Source organism: Podarcis muralis, chromosome 16 (assembly GCF_964188315.1).
Source record: "Podarcis muralis chromosome 16, rPodMur119.hap1.1, whole genome shotgun sequence".
Classification (NCBI taxonomy): domain Eukaryota; kingdom Metazoa; phylum Chordata; class Lepidosauria; order Squamata; family Lacertidae; genus Podarcis; species Podarcis muralis.
Window position 1 is genome coordinate 8,489,145 of NC_135670.1, and position 22,021 is coordinate 8,511,165.

Below are 22,021 nucleotides of genomic sequence, written 5' to 3' on the forward strand. Positions count from 1 at the left end.
CTCCCGTTGCTCGGTCCCTGCTCCTGCCCACCTAGCAGTTCGAAAGCATGTCCAAGTGCAAGTAGATAAATAGGTACCGCTCCGGCGGGAAGGTAAATGGTGTTTCTGTGCGCTGCTCTGGTTCGCCAGAAGTGGCTTAGTCATGCTGGCCACATGACCCGGAAGCTGTATGCCGGCTCCCTCGGCCACTAAAGCGAGATGAGCGCTGCAACCCCAGAGTCGGACACGACTGGACCTAATGGTCAGGGGTCCCTTTACCTTTACAACCAGAGCGTAGGACGGCGAGGCTCAGAGCATTAACACTTCAGCAGAGCTTGCCTCCCCCAATAGATTTCCTAGGAAGCCCCAAACTCCACTTTGGGTCCAACTCGGAGCAGACATTCCTCTGTCTCCCCAGTTTCCAGCATCCAGCACAACTCTGGCTGTTGTTCTTTTACCTTACAAGGTGATGTCGCTTCCAACTAGGCAAGACAGCTGTCCCCTCTTCCCTTCATTTGTCTCTATGGCAACAGGGCAACCTCTTTGGCCATGCAAATGGTGGTACTTAACTGGCCAGCAAATGCCATTGGCCGGTTTGGTTGGTTTCTTTGTACAGATTCTACCCTCTCTTGCGAAGGATCACAGGAGTGGAAAGGGACCACAGGCATCATTCAAACTGACCACTCTCCAAATCCCAAACCATGCGAAACCAAACTAGTGGCATCAAAAGTGGCATTACTTAAGAGGGAAACAAAATATCCCCTTAAACTTTCTTTTTTAAAATAAATAAATTCAAAAAATTCCACAAAATTCCACAAATGAACATGGTGAGCGACTAGATAAAATGAATGAATCAGAAAGTGCAAACATTTATCTCACAAACACACGCAGTCCCCGGTAGTACTGGGCACAATGTATGCCAGATTCTATTTATAAAGGACAGTTGTGCTCATCTGAAAACCTGAGGATGTTTGTACAGTGGTACAGTGGTGCCCCGCAAGACGAATGCCTCGCAAGACGAAAAACTCGCTAGACGAAAGGGTTTTCCGTTTTTTGAGTCGTTCCGCAAGACGAATTTCCCTATGGGCTTGCTTCGCAAGACGAAACGTCTTGCGAGTTTGTTTCCTTTTTCTTAAAGCCGCTAAGCCATTAATAGCCGCTAAGCCGTTAATAGCCGCTAAGCCGCTAATAGCCGTTAATAGCCGCTAATATCCGTGCTTCGCAAGACGAAAAAACCGCAAGACAAAGAGACTCGCGGAACGGATTAATTTCGTCTTGCAAGGCACCACTGTACCTTGGTTGTTGAACTTAATCTGTTCCGGGAGTCTGTTCGACCCCTGAAACCATTTGAAAACCAGGGCGCGGCTTCTGATTGGCTGCAGGAGCTTCCTGAACTCAAGCAGAAGCAGTGCCGGAAGTTTGGCTTCCCAAAAACGTCCACAAACCAGAACATTTACTTCCAGGTTTGTGGCATTCGGGAGTCCATTTGTTCAGAAGCCAAGCCGTTTGATAACCAAGGTATTAGAACCTGGAATTGAGGGCCATCCCTATCCTTAGGCAAAGGGACGAGCTGCCTCAGACAGGAGAGGCTGTCACTCGTTTCCCCCACCCAGCTGTGTCCTTTAATCAAGCCTGCTGCTCTTAGGTGTGATGGAAGACACTGTTCCATTGCCAACCCCCACCTCCGGCTGCAAAACGCCTTGGGTTCAGACAAGCAGCGGCTGGCACTCATCGCAACTGATGGCACACAGATGAAAAACAGGGGTGCCCCTGTGAACTGACATAAGAAGCTGCCTTGTATGGAGTGGGTAAAGGACCTCTGACCATTAGGTCCAGTCGTGTCCGACTCTGGGGTTGCGGCGCTCATCTCGCTTTATTGGCTGAGGGAGCCGGCGTACAGCTACGGGTCATGTGGCGAACCAGAGCAGCACACGGAAAACCATTTACCTTCCCGCCGGAGTGGTACCTATTTATCTACTTGCACTTTGACATGCTTTCAAACTGCTAGGTTGGCAGGAGCAGGGACCGAGCAACGGGAGCTCACCCCGTAGCGGGGATTCAAACCGCCGACCTTCTGATCGGCAAGTCCTAGGCTCTGTGGTTTAACCCGCAGCGCCACCTGCGTCCCATGGAGTGGGTATCATTTGTCTATCCAGCTCAGCATTGTCTGCACTGACTGGCAGGGACTCACTGAATCTATAGACTTTGCTCTAGGAGAATGCAAGATTCGAGTCTGCACCGTCCAAAATATACGGCTAGTTTAAAGAGGAACCTAGGAAGCTCTTTTATGTTGAGAAAGACCTGGGATCTGCCCAAGGCAAAGCGCATGTTTTGCCAGAGATCCATTCCAAGGGTCCTCACTTCCTGAGACTCACTTTGCTGCTGCTGAACCATAGCTCCCTTCAAGTAGGCTTGGGATGATGGGAGCTGGAGTCCAACGTCACTTGGGGGACCGAAGGTTGTGGAGCACTCTGCCCTGTACGGATGGCTGGAACAAGACCCTCATGGGTTGGCTGTGATAGGGCTGGGAACATGCTCCAGAGAAAAGTTGCCATCTGCTGGCCACAGAAAGGGCAACAAGCCCCGGTGGTCTGTAGCTGATTGCAACAGGAATGAATTCACACACAGAATCACAGCGTTGGGCTGGATCTACATGGTTTCATGGCGCTCTCATGGGGGCATTCAGTTAGCCTTTGTGAGAAGAGGATGTCAGGCGAAATGGGCCTTTGGCCTGATCCTGCAGACTCTTCTGTCGGCTCAGCACTGTCCAATGCACAGGGCAGGACGTGAAGTGTCTGCCTGACTTCGACGGACTGCCATCAGAAGGAGCGAACTCTGGCACAAGGGTGACCCCCTCTTAGACGACAGGAAACACGCAGGTAAGGATGGGCAAACATGTCAAATTCAGTTTCTCTTTAGGTTTCTCATTTTTTCCATTTCTACACATTTCCCCATTTTTCTTAAAAAGTCATGAAGACTGGCATTTATTCCTCCTAAAATACACGCGTTTCTATATAACTCTGCAAAGCACATTTCCCCCAAATACAACACATTTGTGTATGTTACCATCACTAATAGATGGTAATAAAATGCACCCTCCCAGTATATGCAGTTTCGTCTAAATTCCTGGGCCAGAGGACATTTCAAAATTTGGGAGCAGTGTGAATTTTGAAGGAGGGCTTCATTGAAATACGATGCAAATTTTCACGGAGGTTTAAATTCAGTTATTGATGTTGAAGAGGAAAGGCCCCTGAGCGAACACATTCAGAACTTCATGAGAGTGGAAATCTGGCCTTTACTCCCGATATAGCAGGGATGGAGGGACGACACCCTCCTTCCAGATGATGTTGGACTCAAACTCCCATTAGACTCAGACACAGATGATGGGAGTTGGGAGTCTAGCAACATCTGGAGGAAGGCCATAGGTTCCCCACCCCTGAGCTAGACCAGTGTTTCCCAACCTTGGGCCTCCAGCTGTTTTTGAACTACAATTCCCATCATCCCTGACCACTGGTCTTGCTAGCTAGGGATGATGGGAGTTGTAGTCCAAAAACAGCTGGAGGCCCAAGGTTGGGAAACACTGAGCTAGACACATGTCCCAACCAATCAGGGGTCACATATTAAAGCAGGGAAGAGGAGCCTGTGGCCCACCATATTGTTGGATTTCATCTCCCGCCAGCATGGTTGGGGATGATGGGAGTTGTAGTCTAGCAGCATGTAGACGGCCACAGGCGCCTTACCCCCCACGATATAGCCCAGAGCAACACAAACCATGTGGGCTTAGGATGACGCAGCTCCAAGATCGGGAGTTTGAAGTCCCAGAGAACAAGGAAGAAAGCGTATGTGCTTGTGTGAGGGCAACAAAGTCTCTCTCTCTCTCTCTCTCTCTCTCCCACCTTCATATCTCATGCAGCCATGGGGAAGTCCCTCTCTAGTCCTTAGCTTTCCTGTGCTCTTCTTGCTGGTTTCCTCTCTCCTCGAAGTAGTAACCAGTCAACACTTGTGTCTTTTAAAAGCAGAGGCGGGGAATCTTTTTCAACGGCAATGGGGTGCAGGGGACACAATGCGTATCCTAGGAGGCCCTTCCAGGTGTGACTCAAAGTTCCTGGAGACAGAGAAAGTGATGGGCCTGGGAGCCTCATCCAAATCAGGACTGCTCTTTTGCAGAAGAGATAACCAGGAGCCCATGGCTGTGCAAGTGTCTGCTTTATTAAAGAGACGTTTTCAGAAACAGACAAGGACAGGCCGGCTCTCTCTCAAGGCTGAAGGGGGCAAGCAAAGCTTGTTGTGCTGAGACCCAGGTTGGTAGGGGGGAATGGGACACCCCCTCGGTCGTGTGGGGGACACTGACGTTCCAGCGCATCAACGGCAAGTAGACAAAAAGGAAAACAGGGGTCTCGGCCTGACCCACGGCGGCAAGCAGCCGTTTCGTCGCGACACTCCAAAATGGCACTGCAGAAAAACAGCCGTCCCAACGTGGCTGTTTTACAACCCAGCTGCCTCTTGCGCTCGTGGCTGCAGACCTTCGCTTCTTCCTCGCTGGCTGGAAGGTAGAGATGGGGAAGATTGCAAGGCAAAGCAATGGGGGAAGACTTGAGGGAGGGAAATGATATTGGGAAAGGGGGGAAAGGACAGAAACAATGTCCCCACGGTGAAAGAGGATGGAGGACGAGGCGCCAGAGTTAATAAAATGGCTAAAAGAAGCCACTCTGCTCGTTCTCGGTGCCTTCGGCGGGCAGTGGGGAGAGAGAGGCGTGCCTGGGAGGCGGAGTCTTTTTAAATAAATAAAAGAGGTAACTGAATGATATATTTACAAGACCACACAGGGTGGGAGAGGGAAGGGAAAACTCAAGTCGCTCCCCACCCCAAAGCAGCAACATGCTTCACACAGGACTGTCCACTGAAACGCCACCTGGCAGCAGCTAATGGCAGCCCAAGTGAGCAGGCAAAATAAGAAAGGCAGGGTGAGAAGAGTCTTCTTGGTCCTGGCAGGCCAACCGACAGCAGGCCAGAAGAGAGAAAGCCCTCGCCCCGTTGTGCATGGAGGGTGAGGATCACAGGGTGCTCTCCAGCGTGTTGTAGTTGTCCTTAAAGCTCTTGAGCTCCAGGAAGTGCTTGGCTCTCTTGCTCTTCTGGCTGGAGGGCAAGTAGGTGACCTGGATGGTGGTTGGGCCGGAAAGGTCAGGCGAGAGGGTCAGGTCCTTGGCTGCGGACTGGTGCTGCCGCTGGCTGCTGCCTCCTCGGGCCTTGATGCTGCGCCGGAAGAGAGGGGGAGAGGGAAATGAGCAGTTGCCGGATTAGAGAGCGGCTGCATAAGCGCTGTATCCAGTGAAGCTCATAGATGCAACTAACTTGGGTTTGTTCATTTCGGGAAGAGGAGATGCCGGGATTTGAACCCACGACCTTCCCTTTGTTTGTTTGTTTTTTAAAAGATATTTATTAAAGTTTCAACATTTTTACAAAAATAAGAAGAAAAAAGAAAATACAAAGTAAAAACAGTTAAAAACAAATCAGTTTTTCCAAATCTTATCTTTCATTTGCTTGTTTCCCTGACCTCCTCACACCTCCCTTTTTTGTATTCCAGTTCAATTAGTTAGTTCAGCAAATCCTTTCCCTTTTTGATTTTATCTTAATCTTTTCTCTTAATATATTATAGCTTTATATCATCACCTGTTAACAAACCATTTTATATATTCCTTTATAACATCGCTACTAAAAACCGCTTAACTTCAATCCAACATCATCCACGATCTTCCCTTTGCAAGGCAGATGCTCTACTGCCGGTTTGTGAGAGGGATTTACAGGTCTCCCAGCACGCTGCACAGTTCTCCCAGATGGAAGAAGGTGATTATCAAAAGAACAACCCAGCCCCATGACTTACATTGCCGCCAGCTCATACAGAGCTTCCTGGTACTTGAGGAATTCTGTCTTCCCGAAAGTCTGGGAAACAAACACACACACAAAAGTGGGTCAAGATTTTCAGGTGGTTTAGCATTGTGGGTCAGGCCTGCCCCGGAACATCTCACTCTCCCTCCCACCTATGAAGCATAGAGGCAAAAAGAAGACATAAAGAATTCAAAGTACAGTGGTACCTCAGGTTAAGTACTTAATTCGTTCCGGAGGTCCGTTCTTAACCTGAAACTGTTCTTAACCTGAAGTACCGCTTTAGCTAATGGGGCCTCCTGCTGCCGCCACGCCTCCGGAGCACGATTTCTGTTCTCATCCTGAAGCAAAGTTCTTAACCCGAGGTAATATTTCTGGATTAGCGGAGTCTGTAACCTGAAGAGTATGTAACCCGAGGTACCACTGTACAACAGCATCAGGTGCACCCCTCAGCCTGTTTCATAGAGAAATGTAGCTTTCTGGGTCCAAGAGAAAGGGTGATTGAGGAGTGTTCCAACCCCGTTTAGCTGGGCATTGGAGATGGGCCAAAAGACGGAGGCAAAAGATGGCCGTATCAGCAGCACACTCGTCATGGGGACGGGGCGCCAGGGCATCTTTTACCCTGCAACATACAAACACACACACACACGTCCCAAACTGAAGGCAAAGACAATCTACAAGGAACATGTGGATTTGGTCAGCTGGGTGCTGTGTCTATCAACACTGCTGTCAGAGCAAAAGGCCATCCTGGCTGCTACCATAGTCGACACAGATTAAATGCGCATACAAACAGGAATGCCGGACACAGGCCACCTCTGAACACACCAAGGAACTGAGCGCCTGCAACAAAAGCAGGTGGCTGGGGATTCCCCCCCCCCCCAATAGCTGCATTCCTTTCTGGGTAATACATGCCAGCGGTGGGCGGGGCCAGCGGCAAAAGTGGGTGGGGCAACAGATGTAAAATGTTACCTCTGAACAATAAGATAGTCCCTACACATACCACTCTTGATTCACAACCCAGAGAAGGAAGTTCTAGGACACCGGGCAAAAATATGAAACAAGGGCACAAACCAGGCAGCTGGGGGATATGGATAGGAAAGAGGAGGAGAATCCAGAGGGCCAGACAAAGGTTGTATTTGTGTGTCCCCCCCCAATGTTCACTACCCCTGATCTAAAGGGGAAAGGGGGCAGGGCCCATTTTAAGGCTGTCTGCCCCAGGAGGAAAAGGAGAAGCCAACGCTTTCAGTGCTAGTGCATCAGTTTCCCCCAGCCCAACGCCCTCAGGGATTAAAGGAGTTGTGGTTTAACAACGTTCTTGGATTCCCATCAACCTCAGCAGTCAGCATGGCCAATGGTCAGAGAATATGGGAGCGCAGTCAAGAGTGCTCAAGATGCTTTTGAAGTCCCAGAGTCCTGTTCCACAGCACTCTTGGCAGAGACTACTCACCCCTGTGCCGTAACGGGCGCTCTCGTACCCATCCAGGAGTATGTCAATCAAAGTTTTGCGGACGCCTTTGAAGGGGGTGCTGGAGTTCCGAAGGTCCACCAGGTAGGCCCGGAAGTTCTTCCCGATCAGGGATCTGGGGTGCCTGCCTTCAGAGGAGAAGGGGATCTCTATGGTGTGTAGGGGGGAACAGAGAGTGTGTGTGAATACGAGCAGGAACGGTAGCCACCAGGCCAGACAGCTTAACATTTGTTTGCTTACCTGAATCCCTGATGGCATCCAAGGCCTTCATCCTGTACATGTAGTTATAGCAAACTGCAATAAAAAAAGACAGCCCAGAGGCCTGAGTCAGTTTGGGCTCTCTGTGAACATTCATGCCCTCTTCTCCCACCCCCTTGGCATGAATTAGGAAACAGTACATGGGCTTCGAGGAGACTCCAGTTGAAGGAGGCGAGTGTCGTCGTGGGACAGCAGCCGGGGCTCATACTTGATGTCCTGAACCCGCGATAGTCGGATGTCAATCTCCTCCTTCAGGCCCTGAGCAGGTAAAGGGGAAGGGTCAGAGGTGAGGGGCACAGCACACGGTTTGCACACCAAAACATCCCACAGGATCCATAAACCTAACAATTTGCTCCCCTTCCAGTAGCGCACAAAGACCAGCCACCCAAGGCTACCTCACTCTGCCTGATCTGGAAGGCCATGATCTTCAGCAAAAGCAGAGCCAAGAAAAGTCCTTGGCCGGGACCCCAGTTGGAGAACACCAATCAAAATCTTTTTAAATGAAGCATCATGAATATTGCAGCAGCACTGCCAATCTCCCTTCCTGGGAAATCTCTTAAGTGCCAACCAAACATCGGCGATAGCTTTGAGTGAAGTTTGAAGATAGCCACTTCCAGGTAGGAATGCGGAAGATCCAACAGACCAATAGCAAAGCTCGTTCTCTGGGCGTTAACCCATAGGCAGGCAAAACAGCACCATCAGAAAGGGCCATAGCTCAGTGGGTAGAGCACCTGTTTTTCAAGCAGAAGGTCCCAGGTACAATTTTTGGCAGGGCTGAGAGAGAAAGACTCCCTGCCTGAAGTCCTGGAGAGTTGCTGCCAGTCAGGATAGACAATACTAAGGTAAATGGGCCAATGAACTGACTTGGGAGAAGATACTTTCCTATCTTCCTATTGAGGCAAAAGAGTGAGGGGCTAGTCAGCTTATGTTATGCTGTGATAATAAAATGGGGGTGGGGTGGGGAGAACAATGCTTGTTGACTTGAGCAAAACGATATAGTACAAAGAGATAATAAACAATAATAAATATTGTCAAGTCTTCAGAGTTTCCCCCTGCCAGTAGTCATTTCATTTTCTAAACTAAACATTCCTAAACACTTATTAGTGCTGGGCGATATAACAACTTATTGCCCAAAACTGGTCTGAAGTCTGTATTGCTATATCAGTTCCATAATTTCTGACCTGGCAATATATTGCAAATCATTATGTGTGTTTGCTAGGCAAAAAAATCAGAATGTGGGGAAAACCGTGAAGCCAGGCAATGCTTCTCTTGATTCCTGCAGCCCCTGGTAACTGCCGGCTCAGCTCTCCGCTGTCTCCTGCATGGGGCCAGCGAATCGCAAGAGCAGACGCCGGCAAAAATCACGATGCAGTAAAAGCTGTAAAGCCAGCCAATTTCAGACACTGTAATATATCGTACGGTTTAGCTAGTGATATATCACAATGTTGAAAACTAGACATCATCCAGCCCTAATACGGTGGTGCCTCGCAAGACGAAAATAATCCGTTCCGCGAGTCTCTTCATCTAGCGGTTTTTTCGTCTTGCGAAGCAACCCTATTAGCAGCTTAGCGCTATTAGCAGTTTAGCGGCTATTAGCGGCTTAGCGGCTATTAGCGGCTTAGCGGCTATTAGCGGCTTAGCGGCTAAAAGGCTATTAGCGGCTTAGCAAAAGGGGGGGGGGGAGCGAAAAAAATCGCAAGACGTTTCCGTCTTGCAAAGCAAGCCCATAGGGAAAATCGTCTTGCGAAGCGCATCGAAAAACGGAAAACCCTTTCGTCTAGCGGGTTTTTCGTCTTGCGAGGCACCACTGTACAGTACTTATTTTTATTCATACAGCTCAATTTCAGGACCTTATATTCCCAACCAGGGATTATACATCAACCAGGGTCAGGAAGCTTTTTCAGTCAGAGGGCCACATTCCCTTTCAAGAAAAATGAACATCATATTTTAGCTGCAGTTCATTCATTTTCAACTTTGCATTCTTGTTATCATAAAAGCATGCCTAGACCAGTGTTTCCCAACCTTTTTTGGGCAAAGGCACACTTGTTTCATGAAAAAAATCTCGAGGCACACCACCATTACAGCCCCGTGACGTCAGCGCGCAGCGTCACTCCGGGAGGGACGCACGAAAGTGTAAGTTTCAATTTTTTCCCCTCCCCCTTGCCTTCCTTCTGTGCCAACCGCCAAAAAGCCAAGAAAAAAGCCAAAACTTTAGGGCAGCAGGTTGACACGGAAGAAGCTCCTACCTAAGGACAGGTGCGACGGCCGTGTCCTCTTCTGCCACACTTGGCAGCCCTGCCTCACAGTCGTGACTCCCATCGCCGCCCCCTCATGCGAGTGGACCTGCCCGGAGTGGTGGGCCGGGGGAGGCTCGCTCTCTGTGGGGATGTGGCCCGCACGCGTGGCCCCGCTTCCTCCTGCCCAGGGCTGAGCTCCTTACCCGCGATCTCAGTCTCGCGCACGCGGATCCCACTTATTCTGAAGCTCACACCACTAGCCGGGGCTCTCACACCGTGCCAGGGCGAGGCGGCGCGGCCCACTGACGTCATCGCGGCTCGCCGCCGCCCTCGACTTCCCTGTTCCCTCCCCTTCCTCGGGTCGCCGTGGTTACCGAGGACTGCAAGCTGCTCGGGCGAGCGTGGGGCATTAAGTGGGAGAAGGAAAATTAAAATTAAAACTCGCCTGAAGGCCGCCTCTCCGGATACAGTGGTGCCTCGCAAGACGAAATTAATTCGTTCCGCAAGTCTCTTCGTCTTGCGAGTTTTTTGTCTTGCGATGCACGGTTTCCCATAGGAATGCATTGAAAATCAATTAATGCGTTCCTAGGGAAACCGCCTTCAGACCAGGTCCGGGGACAGTCTGTCCCCCGACCTCTTCTGAAGGCTGGGGGGGGGGGGACAAGGGCTTTTCTTCCCACCCCCAGCATTTTTAAAAACCCCGGGACAGCGGAGTACTTCTCCGCTGTCCGGGGCAATCTTAAAATGCTGGCGGGCGGCATTTTAAAATCGCCCGGGACAGCGGAGGACTTCTCCGCTGTCCGGGGCGATTTAAAAGCCCCTGGGAAGGCAGGCAGGGGGGACAAAGATTTTCGCCCCCCGCCCGCCTTCAGAAGAGGTCCTGGACCTCTTCTGAAGGTGGGCGGGGGCGAAAGTCTTTGCTCCCCCCTGCCTGCCTTCCCGGGAGAGCGGAGAAAGGCAGCGCATTTCTCCGCTGTCCCGGATGGCTTTTGAAGGTCCTTGACCTCTTCTGAAGGCGGGCGGGGGCGAAAGTCTTTGCTCCCCCCTGCCTGCCTTCCCGGGAGAGCGGAGAAACGCAGCGCGCCATTCCCGTTGTCCCCCGACTTGGCTGGAAGGCTGGCGGGGGGAAGAAGCCTGCTCCTCGCCGTCGCCAGCCCCGCAAACTCGGGGGACAGCGGGAGAAACGCAGCGCGCCATTCCCGTTGTCCCCCGACTTGGCTGGAAGGCTGGCGGGGGGAGAAGCCTGCCCCTCCCCGTCGCCAGCCCCGCAAACTCGGGGGACAGCGGGAGAGGCGCAGCGCGCCCTTGCCGCTGTCCCCCGACTTGGCTAGAAGGCTGGCGGGGGGAGAAGCCTGCTCCTCCCCATCGCCAGCCCTGCAAACTCGGGGGACAGCGGGAGAGGCGCAGCGCGCCATCCCGCTGTCTCCCGACATGGTTTGGAGGCTGGCGGAGGGCTTCCTCCTCCCCCAGCCCCGCAAGCTCCCAGAGCGATGCCAAAGCTGCGCGCAGCTTCGGCATGGCTCTGGGTCCCGTTCTGGGGGAGGGGGAAGCTCGGGCTTCCCCCGCCCCAGCCCCACGCCTGGCGGTGGGGGAATAATTTTTTCCCCCTTTATTCCCCCCCCCCCGCCAATTTTTCCCGCGGCACACCAGGCAACGTCTGGCGGCACACTAGTGTGCCGCGGAACACCGGTTGGGAAACACTGGCCTAGACATTCCATTGTTGCGCCCGTAACCTAGGTTTAAGGTGCCATTGAGCTCCTAGCTTTCATATCTCAGTTTCTAATGCAGCTCCTGTGGTTTCCAGCAACTGGTATTCAGAAGCATTTCTGTCTCTGACCATGGAGGGAGAGCCACCAACAGCTTTATCCTCCGTGAATGTGTCTCTTTGAAAGCCATCCAGGTTGGTGGCCCTCCCTGCCTCCTGTGGAGCGAGTGCAATTGTTGGCCACAGTGATCCATGCGACGGTCACCTCCAGGCTTGACTACTGTAATTCGCTCTACGCGGGGCTGCCCTTGAAGCTGTCCCAGAAACTCCAGCGGGTACAGAATGCTGCAGCGAGGCTCCTCACGGGGTCCTTGCCATGGGAGCATATTCACCCAGTGCTTTTCAAGCTGCACTGGCTCCCAGTGGAGTACAGGGTCAGATTTAAGGTGCTGCTTTTGACCTTTAAAGCCCTTCACGGCCTAGGACCCTCGTACCTACGGGACCGCCTCTCCTGGTATGCCCCACGGAGAGCCTCAAGGTCCATAAATAGCAACACCCTAGTGGTCCCAGGCCCTAAGGAAGTTAGATTGGCTTCAACCAGAGCCAGGGCCTTTTCAACTCTGGCTCCGGCCTGGTGGAACGCTCTGCCTCATGAGACCAGGGCCCTACAGGATCTGATTTCTTTCCGCAGGGCCTGTAAGACAGAGTTGTTCCGCCTGGCCTTTGGCTTGGAGCCAATTTGATTCCCTCCCTCCCTCTCTTTCTTTTTTCTTTTCCTTCTCCTCCTGCAATGAGGCTACATTTTAATATTTTAATGTTCCATTTTTTTAATGTTGTATTTTATTTTTGTTTTTAAGTTGTAATCATTCATCTTGTTTTTATTATTGCTTGTAAGCTGCTCTGAGCTCAGCCTTGGCTGGGGAGGGCGGGGTATAAATAAAAAATATTATTATTATTATTATTATTATCTATGTGCTGCACAAAGAAGCACTTTATTTTATCTGGTCCGAGTCTTGTGTAGGAAAAGAATCCCAAAGGACAAGCAGAGAGGCCTGGAGGGCAGCATACAGCTCCTAGACTCCGAGGTTCCCCAGCCCTTCTAACCCTAAAACAGGGTTGCCTGCCAACAAACCTTTGGTGCGTGCTGCCCAACTGGCACATGGGGGCCGCGGCGGGACTTCATGGCGAAGCGCATGATCTGCCTCTTGACAAATATGAAGAGTAGCACAAAGACCTGGAAAAAAGGACAGAAAAAATGCTGAAACAGTATCACAGAACTGAAGCAATCCTGACCCCTTCCCACAATCTGCCCACAGGGATTTACTTCCTCCACGCTTATAAAGTATCGATAGTGAGAATACATTGTACACAAGCCAGCAAAGCGATGCTGCGGCACAAGAGGCCGATACAATTGTGGCCTGCCGTCAACCTGGGCATCATGCCCGAGACGTGAGAAGGCACCACAGTACTGAGCACTGGAAGAGCTGGTTTCCCCGCAGGGCCGGTTCTAGGCAGTCAAGACCCATTCAAGGAAAAAGAAAGCAAAAATGGAAAGGATTCAGTGAGAGTTTTGAATCTGCAGAAGGATCCCTTTGTGCGGAATGTGAAACTGGAGGAGTTCTGTCATTGTAGCTCCAAAAAGCTGGAATTCTGCTGCCCGAAAGAGGTCCACTTCCGTCTTTTTCCGCAGGTGGCATCAACCTAAGAGGGACCTGCAACGCGTCCAACCTGCCCCACAGATGAAATGAAAGACATCACGGTGTCCGTGTAGCGCTGGAGAGGGCTAACAAAGGTCGCTCCAGTGCAGAATCCTAGAGTTGGAAAGAAACCCGAGGGTCATCTAGTCCAACCCGGTGCAAAGCAGGAATATTTTGCCCAACGTGGGGCTCGAACCCCTGACCCTGAAATTAAAAGTCTCATGCTCTCTAGTAACTGAGCACAAGCTTTCGTGTTGGTATGTGTGAGGGGGAAACTGATGCCGCTGCAGAATTTGTGAAGCTTTCTCAAAACGCCGCGGCTTCTTTGCAGGCTGTTCCGGCTGCTGCTACCTTGCAGGGTTGTCGTGGGGGCAAATCTGGGCGCGGGTGGTGCTGTGGGTTAAACCACAGAGCCTAGGACTTGCTGATCGGAAGGTTAGCAGTTCGAATCCCCGCGATGGGGTGAGCTCCCGTTGCTCGGTCCCTGCTCCTGCCAACCTAGCAGCTCGAAAGCACGTCAAAGTGCAAGTAGATAAATAGGTACCACTCCAGAGGGAGGGTAAATGGCATTTCTGTGTGCTGCTCTGGTTTGCCAGAAGCGGCTTAGTCATGCTGGCCACATGACCCGCTGTACGCTGGCTCCCTCAGCCAATAAAGTGAGATGAGCGCTGCAACCCCAAAGTCGGTCACGACTGGACCTAATGGTCAGGGGTCCCTTTACCTCGCAGGATTGGGGGGGGGAATCTGGGAGCTCTTACCTCGCAGGATTGTCATGAGGGCAAATCTGGGAGCTTCTACCTCGCAGGGGCAAATCTGGGAGCTTCTACATCGCAGGGGCAAATCTGGGAGCTCCTACCTCGCAGGGGCAAATCTGGGAGCTCCTACCTCGCAGGGGCAAATCTGGGAGCTCCTACCTCTCAGGGGCAAATCTGGGAGCTCCTACCTCGCAGGGGCAAATCTGGGAGCTCCTACCTCTCAGGGGCAAATCTGGGAGCTCCTACCTCGCAGGGGCAAATCTGGGAGCTCCTACCTCGCAGGGGCAAATCTGGGAGCTCCTACCTCGCAGGGGCAAATCTGGGAGCTCCTACCTCGCAGGGGCAAATCTGGGAGCTCCTACCTCGCAGGGGCAAATCTGGGAGCTCCTACCTCGCAGGGGCAAATCTGGGAGCTCCTACCTCGCAGGGGCAAATCTGGGAGCTCCTACCTCGCAGGGGCAAATCTGGGGGCTCCTACCTCGCAGGGGCAAATCTGGGAGCTTCTACATCGCAGGGGCAAATCTGGGAGCTCCTACCTCGCAGGGGCAAATCTGGGAGCTCCTACCTCGCAGGGGCAAATCTGGGAGCTCCTACCTCGCAGGGGCAAATCTGGGAGCTCCTACCTCGCAGGGGCAAATCTGGGAGCTCCTACCTCGCAGGGGCAAATCTGGGAGCTCCTACCTCGCAGGGGCAAATCTGGGAGCTCCTACCTCGCAGGGGCAAATCTGGGAGCTCCTACCTCGCAGGGGCAAATCTGGGAGCTCCTACCTCGCAGGGGCAAATCTGGGAGCTCCTACCTTGCAGGGGCAAATCTGGGAGCTTCTACCTCGCAGGGGCAAATCTGGGAGCTTCTACCTCGCAGGGGCAAATCTGTGAGCTCCTACCTCGCAGGGGCAAATCTGGGAGCTCCTACCTCGCAGGGGCAAATCTGGGAGCTCCTACCTCGCAGGGGCAAATCTGGGAGCTCCTACCTCGCAGGGGCAAATCTGGGAGCTCCTACCTCGCAGGGGCAAATCTGGGAGCTCCTACCTCGCAGGGGCAAATCTGGGAGCTCCTACCTCGCAGGGGCAAATCTGGGAGCTTCTACCTCGCAGGGGCAAATCTGGGAGCTTCTACCTCGCAGGGGCAAATCTGTGAGCTCCTACCTCGCAGGGGCAAATCTGGGAGCTCCTACCTCGCAGGGGCAAATCTGGGAGCTCCTACCTCGCAGGGGCAAATCTGGGAGCTCCTACCTTGCAGGGGCAAATCTGGGAGCTTCTACCTTGCAGGGGCAAATCTGGGAGCTTCTACCTCGCAGGGGCAAATCTGTGAGCTCCTACCTCGCAGGGGCAAATCTGGGAGCTCCTACCTCGCAGGGGCAAATCTGGGAGCTCCTACCTCGCAGGGGCAAATCTGGGAGCTCCTACCTCGCAGGGGCAAATCTGGGAGCTCCTACCTCGCAGGGGCAAATCTGGGAGCTCCTACCTCGCAGGGGCAAATCTGGGAGCTTCTACCTCGCAGGGGCAAATCTGGGAGCTCCTACCTCGCAGGGGCAAATCTGGGAGCTCCTACCTCGCAGGGGCAAATCTGGGAGCTCCTACCTCGCAGGGGCAAATCTGGGAGCTCCTACCTCGCAGGGGCAAATCTGGGAGCTTCTACCTCGCAGGGGCAAATCTGGGAGCTTCTACCTCGCAGGGGCAAATCTGGGAGCTCCTACCTCGCAGGGGCAAATTTGGGAGCTCCTACCTCGCAGGGGCAAATCTGGGAGCTCCTACCTCGCAGGGGCAAATCTGGGAGCTCCTACCTCGCAGGGGCAAATCTGGGAGCTCCTACCTCGCAGGGGCAAATCTGGGAGCTCCTACCTTGCAGGGGCAAATCTGGGAGCTCCTACCTCGCAGGGGCAAATCTGGGAGCTCCTACCTCGCAGGGGCAAATATGGGAGCTCCTACCTCGCAGGGGCAAATCTGGGAGCTTCTACCTCGCAGGGGCAAATCTGGGAGCTCCTACCTCGCAGGGGCAAATCTGTGAGCTCCTACCTCGCAGGGGCAAATCTGGGGGCTCCTACCTCGCAGGGGCAAATCTGGGAGCTTCTACATCGCAGGGGCAAATCTGGGAGCTCCTACCTCGCAGGGGCAAATCTGGGAGCTCCTACCTCGCAGGGGCAAATCTGGGAGCTCCTACCTCGCAGGGGCAAATCTGGGAGCTCCTACCTCGCAGGGGCAAATCTGGGAGCTCCTACCTCGCAGGGGCAAATCTGGGAGCTCCTACCTCGCAGGGGCAAATCTGGGAGCTCCTACCTCGCAGGGGCAAATCTGGGAGCTCCTACATCGCAGGGGCAAATCTGGGAGCTCCTACCTCGCAGGGGCAAATCTGGGAGCTCCTACCTCGCAGGGGCAAATCTGGGAGCTCCTACCTCGCAGGGGCAAATCTGGGAGCTCCTACCTCGCAGGGGCAAATCTGGGAGCTCCTACCTCGCAGGGGCAAATCTGGGAGCTCCTACCTCGCAGGGGCAAATCTGGGAGCTCCTACCTCGCAGGGGCAAATCTGGGGGCTCCTACCTCGCAGGGGCAAATCTGGGAGCTTCTACATCGCAGGGGCAAATCTGGGAGCTCCTACCTCGCAGGGGCAAATCTGGGAGCTCCTACCTCGCAGGGGCAAATCTGGGAGCTCCTACCTCGCAGGGGCAAATCTGGGAGCTCCTACCTCGCAGGGGCAAATCTGGGAGCTCCTACCTCGCAGGGGCAAATCTGGGAGCTCCTACCTCGCAGGGGCAAATCTGGGAGCTCCTACCTCGCAGGGGCAAATCTGGGAGCTCCTACCTCGCAGGGGCAAATCTGGGAGCTCCTACCTCGCAGGGGCAAATCTGGGAGCTCCTACCTCGCAGGGGCAAATCTGGGAGCTTCTACCTTGCAGGGGCAAATCTGGGAGCTTCTACCTCGCAGGGGCAAATCTGTGAGCTCCTACCTCGCAGGGGCAAATCTGGGAGCTTCTACCTCGCAGGGGCAAATCTGGGAGCTCCTACCTCGCAGGGGCAAATCTGGGAGCTCCTACCTCGCAGGGGCAAATCTGGGAGCTCCTACCTCGCAGGGGCAAATCTGGGAGCTCCTACCTCGCAGGGGCAAATCTGGGAGCTTCTACCTCGCAGGGGCAAATCTGGGAGCTCCTACCTCGCAGGGGCAAATCTGTGAGCTCCTACCTCGCAGGGGCAAATCTGGGAGCTCCTACCTCGCAGGGGCAAATCTGGGAGCTCCTACCTCGCAGGGGCAAATCTGGGAGCTCCTACCTCGCAGGGGCAAATCTGGGAGCTCCTACCTCGCAGGGGCAAATCTGGGAGCTCCTACCTCGCAGGGGCAAATCTGGGAGCTCCTACCTCGCAGGGGCAAATCTGGGAGCTCCTACCTCGCAGGGGCAAATCTGGGAGCTCCTACCTCGCAGGGGCAAATATGGGAGCTCCTACCTTGCAGGGGCAAATCTGGGAGCTCCTACCTCGCAGGGGCAAATATGGGAGCTCCTACCTCGCAGGGGCAAATCTGGGAGCTTCTACCTCGCAGGGGCAAATCTGGGAGCTCCTACCTCGCAGGGGCAAATCTGGGAGCTCCTACCTCGCAGGGGCAAATCTGGGAGCTCCTACCTCGCAGGGGCAAATCTGGGAGCTCCTACCTCGCAGGGGCAAATCTGGGAGCTCCTACCTCGCAGGGGCAAATCTGGGAGCTCCTACCTCGCAGGGGCAAATCTGGGAGCTCCTACCTCGCAGGGTTGTTGTGAGGGCGAAACGGGAGAACAGAAGGGCATGAAGGGATAACCGAAATAGCGACGGGGCCAAAGGCGTGAATGGCAAAAAGAGAGACCCGGGGAAAGGAGGGGAGGCGCGTGTTGCCATGGCGACGCTGCGGTCTCCCCCCCCCCCTCCACGCGCGCCCTTCACGGGATCCCCCAGCGCCTCGCCTCCCCTCCCTCCCTTCAGCGCCCCGAGAGGGGCCGCCCTTCCTTCGCCGCTCTTCTCCGCCGCGTTCGCTCCGTCCGCCTTTCCCGCCCGGCGTTTGTCCTCACCAGGCTCCCGTAGGCCATGATCAGCACCACGTTCACCCCGGAGAGCCAGTTGCTGGACTGGGGAGGGGGGGAGGGGGAGGAGGAGGAGGACGAGGAGGAGGTCGAGGACGCCGCCATCCCCGGCCCTGGCGCCTGGCCTGGCCCGGCCGCCCGAAAGGGCCACGCAACATGGCGGGCGCCGAAGCCGGCCTGCGCCCCCGTCACGTGACGCGGTCCCCAACACCTCCCGCTTCAGACTTCAGACTCTATGGTTTCCGGAGGGCGGGAGAAGAGGCGCGTCGGGTCAGGTGACCGGAAGGAGGCGATAACAGATAGGGGAGGAGACATAAAAGAGTGTGTGTGTTGAGGGGGGCGGAATAATAGCAAATGCTGGACTGAGGGAAGCGGGTTTTGGGGAGGGGGCTGGGAATGTGAGGGTCACGTGGCCCGGCTAGTGGGGGAGGTTACAGGGGGCGAGTGAAGGGCTGGGGTTACCCACTGAGTGGAATGTGAGCGGCATTTCCGGTTCCCAATGGGACGTCGCCACGTGCAGGACCAACTCAGAGAGAAAGGGATAGGGTCAGTAGGTACACAGGTAACAGAAAGGGAGATCTGTGCGCGAGATAGGGCCCATTCTCTAATTTACGAGGGGGCAATTGGTGGCCCTCCTGTTGTTCTCAGTCTCACATCCAGCAGGGCCAGTGGTCAGGGATGATGGGAATGCTTTTGAATTCTGGTGCTGGAGGAGACTCTCGAGAGTCCCATGGACTGCAAGAAGATCAAACCTCTCCATTCTGAAGGAAATCAGCCCTGAGTGCTCACTGGAAGGACAGATCCTGAAGTTGAGGCTCCAATACTTTGGCCACCTCATGAGAAGAGAAGATTCCATGGGAAAGACCCTGATGTTGGGAAAGAAGGAGGGCACAAGGAGAAGGGGACGACAGAGGATGAGATGGTTGGACAGTGTTCTGGAAGCTAGGGACATGAGTTCGACCAAACTGCGGGAGGCAGTGGAAGACAGGAGTGCCTGGCGTGCTCTGGTCCATGGGGTCATGAAGAGTCGGACACGACTAAACAACAACAACAACAACCCACTGTACTGCTAGTTTCCCCCTAACCCATGCCTTAATGTTCAGTCGCTTTGATTGTTTTATAATTGATAGAAATATGTAAAATATCAGAAAACTTTCTTGGTTGTGCAGTTAATAAACTAGGAAGAAAACACAAAAGCAGCAAAACTTAAGAAACAAAGATAGTTAACTAAACTATACTGCTACGCTACACAAGGTTCCTAGCTGAAGTCCTCTCTCCGCCGCCTCTTCAAAAAAAGGTCTAAAACAACAACAGATTTATTAACAACAACAACAATTTTATTATTTGTACCCCGCCCATCTGATTGTCTGACACTGAGTTGCACCCAGTGCTTAGTCCTACTCAAAGCTGACCCATTGGAGTCAATACACATGACTAGTATAATAATACAGTACATTCAATAATAAATAATAATAATAATTTTTTATTTATACCCCGCCCTCCCAGCCAAGACCGGGCTCAGGGCGGCTAACAACCAATAATAAAAACAAGTTGATTAAAATACAATTAAAAAAAATTAAAATACAACATTAAAACATTAGGGTGCAGCCTCTTCACATAAATAAATAAACAACTTCGGCTCATGAGTTTCAACAAGGGTCTACTCTTGAGTAAAACATAGTTCTACGAAGCCCACCGTGTCCAACGGGACCCGGAAGTGGCCGCTGACGATAACGGCCCCTATCCTACAGACCCACCTCCCCTTTTGGATCCTTGGCCATGTGAGTTCTGGCAGGGAGGCGTCACGTGGTTCCTTTAAGAAGGCGGGGCCAATGGAAACGTTCGGGGGGCGGGGAGAGGCTGCGAGGGGCGGGGTAAGAGTGCGAAAGCGCGCCGGGATAAAGCCGAAGAGCGGGCGGGCGGACTCTTGACGGACAACAGAAAAGGGGGCGTGGCCCGGCCTCCCTCGCCGCCGCCCGTCACGTGACGCGGGCCGAAGCCGCGCCGCGGCCCTCCCTCCAATCCCCGCGCGCGCGCGTCACGTGGTGGGGGCAGAGGGGCGGCCCCGCGGCCGCGTTGGGTTAGTTGTCAGTGTGTGTGGCGGCGGCGGCGGCGGCGGAGGAGGCGGTGGAGACTCAGGTAAAGTTGGCGGCCGCGCCGGGAATTGCGCGCGGGCCCTTTAAGCGCCGGCCCCGCCCCTTCCCCCCCACCCCACCATATCATAATAATAAATTCCTTCTTTAATACATACTTATATATGTATATAGATTTTGTGAGGGGATTTTTTTTCCCCCTTTCCCCTGGGCTTCAAAAAAGGAGCTTTCCGTGGAGGGTGAGTAGAAGGGGGGAAAGTCCGGCCGGCAGGAACTGTTCCAGGAGGCGGTGGAGCTGCTGGGCCTTCCGAGGGAGGGAGGGGGCGAGGGCGGGGGAAGGGGGCGTGAGGAGGGGAGAGTTCCGGTCCCGAGCGCCACCGCGGCCTAGTCGGCCAGAGCGAAGCCGGGGACTTGCGTAGCGCGCCAGGCTGGGCCAGGGAGGGGCTGAGTCGGGCTGAACCAGGCGGGACCGATCCCCCCCCCCCAAAGCTCAAACTTCTTCGAGGTCGATCCTTTCCCCACAACCTCTGGGTAGGTAAACTACCCCCCTTCTTCTTACTATGGTTATTACTCTCATCACTATTTTTAAAACATTCCTCCTTCTCTTCCTCGCCCCACCTTGAGGCCCTCTGGGCTGTTTCCGCTTCCAGAGAGCTCCGTGGACCGGGGAAAAGAGAGAGAGGAGTCTTTCTTTCCAACTCTCTCCTCCCCCCCCCCCAACCACCACTCTAAATCCTTTACCGCAAACACAACCCCACCCTTGACTGCAAGCTGATCCTTCTTCCCGGACAACCAGGCCTGGGGGGAGCTCCCTGCGATCGAGGTGGGGGAGACTTTTCTTTTCCTCTCTAGAAAGCCGGATCCATTGTTCGTTCCCCCCAAGACCCCTTGTTTTTCTCTCCCCCCGCTCCCCACCAGGATGTAAAAAGCTGGTAAATCTGGCTGGTGGCGGAGGGGAACTGTGAGAGTTAGACGACTTCTCTTTTCTGTCCCCACCGCCCGCGGATCTGTAAACATTCCCCAAGTAGCCCTTAAAAACCTGCACGTGGAAACGATTTAAAAATAAAAAAAGTCAGGGGAGGAGAGAAAGTTCCTCAGTCTCCTCTTTCTTCTTTCTTTTTTTTTTGTGGGTGGGGGGGAGAGCTTGTGCCAAGTTTGCAGCAGTGTGAGTAACTCTGAAGCTAGGTCGGGCTCCTTCTAGCTGCAGTCCTTTGGGCACTGAAGTAAAGAGGTAAACTCCATTGTACAAAGCGGGACTACGGCGAATGATTCTTATCAGTGGCTACGAGTCATCATGGATATATATTTTGTCCCATATCAAAGGCCTCTGAATGTTGGTTTCCTGAGGAACTTAAGAACTTAAGCTGCTGGAACTTAAGAAGACGAGTCTCATTGTGGCTACAAATCATCATAGCTCTATTATGTCCACCCTTAACAAAGGCCTCTGAATACCAGTTTCCTAAAAATCAATGCTCTTGTGCTGATGCCCATCTTGTGGGCTTCTCAGAAGTGTTTAGTTGCCACTTTGAGAACAAGAACTAGGTGGGCCTTTTTCCAGATCTTGCAAGACTCTTCTCACCTTATTACTTTGTAAGTTTGAGCTGCTAGTGCATCCCTTACTATAAAGTTACCTCGTGCAAGTAGTACTTAACTTCTGAATAAACTGTTAACTGGCTATAAAACTTCCCCCTTTATTATGCTAAATAATTTTCTGGACTGTTCCTTAAACTCCTGGCTGCGTCCTTGGATTTTAAAAATATTTTTGGATACTGCCCTTCCTTTAAAGAATTCAGGATGTGTTACCTTCCTCTATCTAACCCTCGCTGTTTTTGCTTGAGGATGAAACAGCATAACTGGCCTTGGTGAACATTGTGACCGAACGGTGTTTCGAATCCAGGTCTCCGAAGC

At 53.5% G+C, this 22,021-nt stretch overlaps 2 protein-coding genes across 10 annotated transcripts in view; one reads left to right on the top strand and one right to left on the bottom strand.

Annotated features, from left to right (window-relative positions):
• Positions 1-4,166: 4,166 nt before the first annotated feature.
• LTAP1 (lipid transport auxiliary protein 1) lies at positions 4,167-18,187 on the bottom strand. Its single transcript, XM_028710113.2, has 7 exons — positions 18,009-18,187; positions 12,660-12,761; positions 7,726-7,843; positions 7,568-7,621; positions 7,310-7,476; positions 5,861-5,919; positions 4,167-5,232 (listed from the first exon to the last, which is right to left on the bottom strand). The coding sequence occupies exons 1-7, from the start codon at positions 18,123-18,125 to the stop codon at positions 5,034-5,036; spliced, it is 816 nt and encodes a 271-aa protein (XP_028565946.2). The 5' UTR covers positions 18,126-18,187; the 3' UTR covers positions 4,167-5,033.
• Positions 18,188-20,014: 1,827 nt separating this feature from the next.
• Positions 20,015-22,021, top strand: part of UBAP2L (ubiquitin associated protein 2 like) — a 51,294-nt gene continuing 49,287 nt past the window's right edge. For 7 of the 9 annotated variants that reach the window (XM_028711186.2, XM_028711187.2, XM_028711192.2 and 4 more), the window contains exon 1: positions 20,015-20,159. The gene's annotated coding sequence lies outside the window, so the exon portion shown is untranslated. Of the gene's footprint in view, positions 20,160-20,328; positions 20,353-20,515; positions 20,645-22,021 lie in introns of those variants that run through there. The other 2 variants (XM_077920535.1, XM_077920534.1) reach the window with 2 other exon arrangements.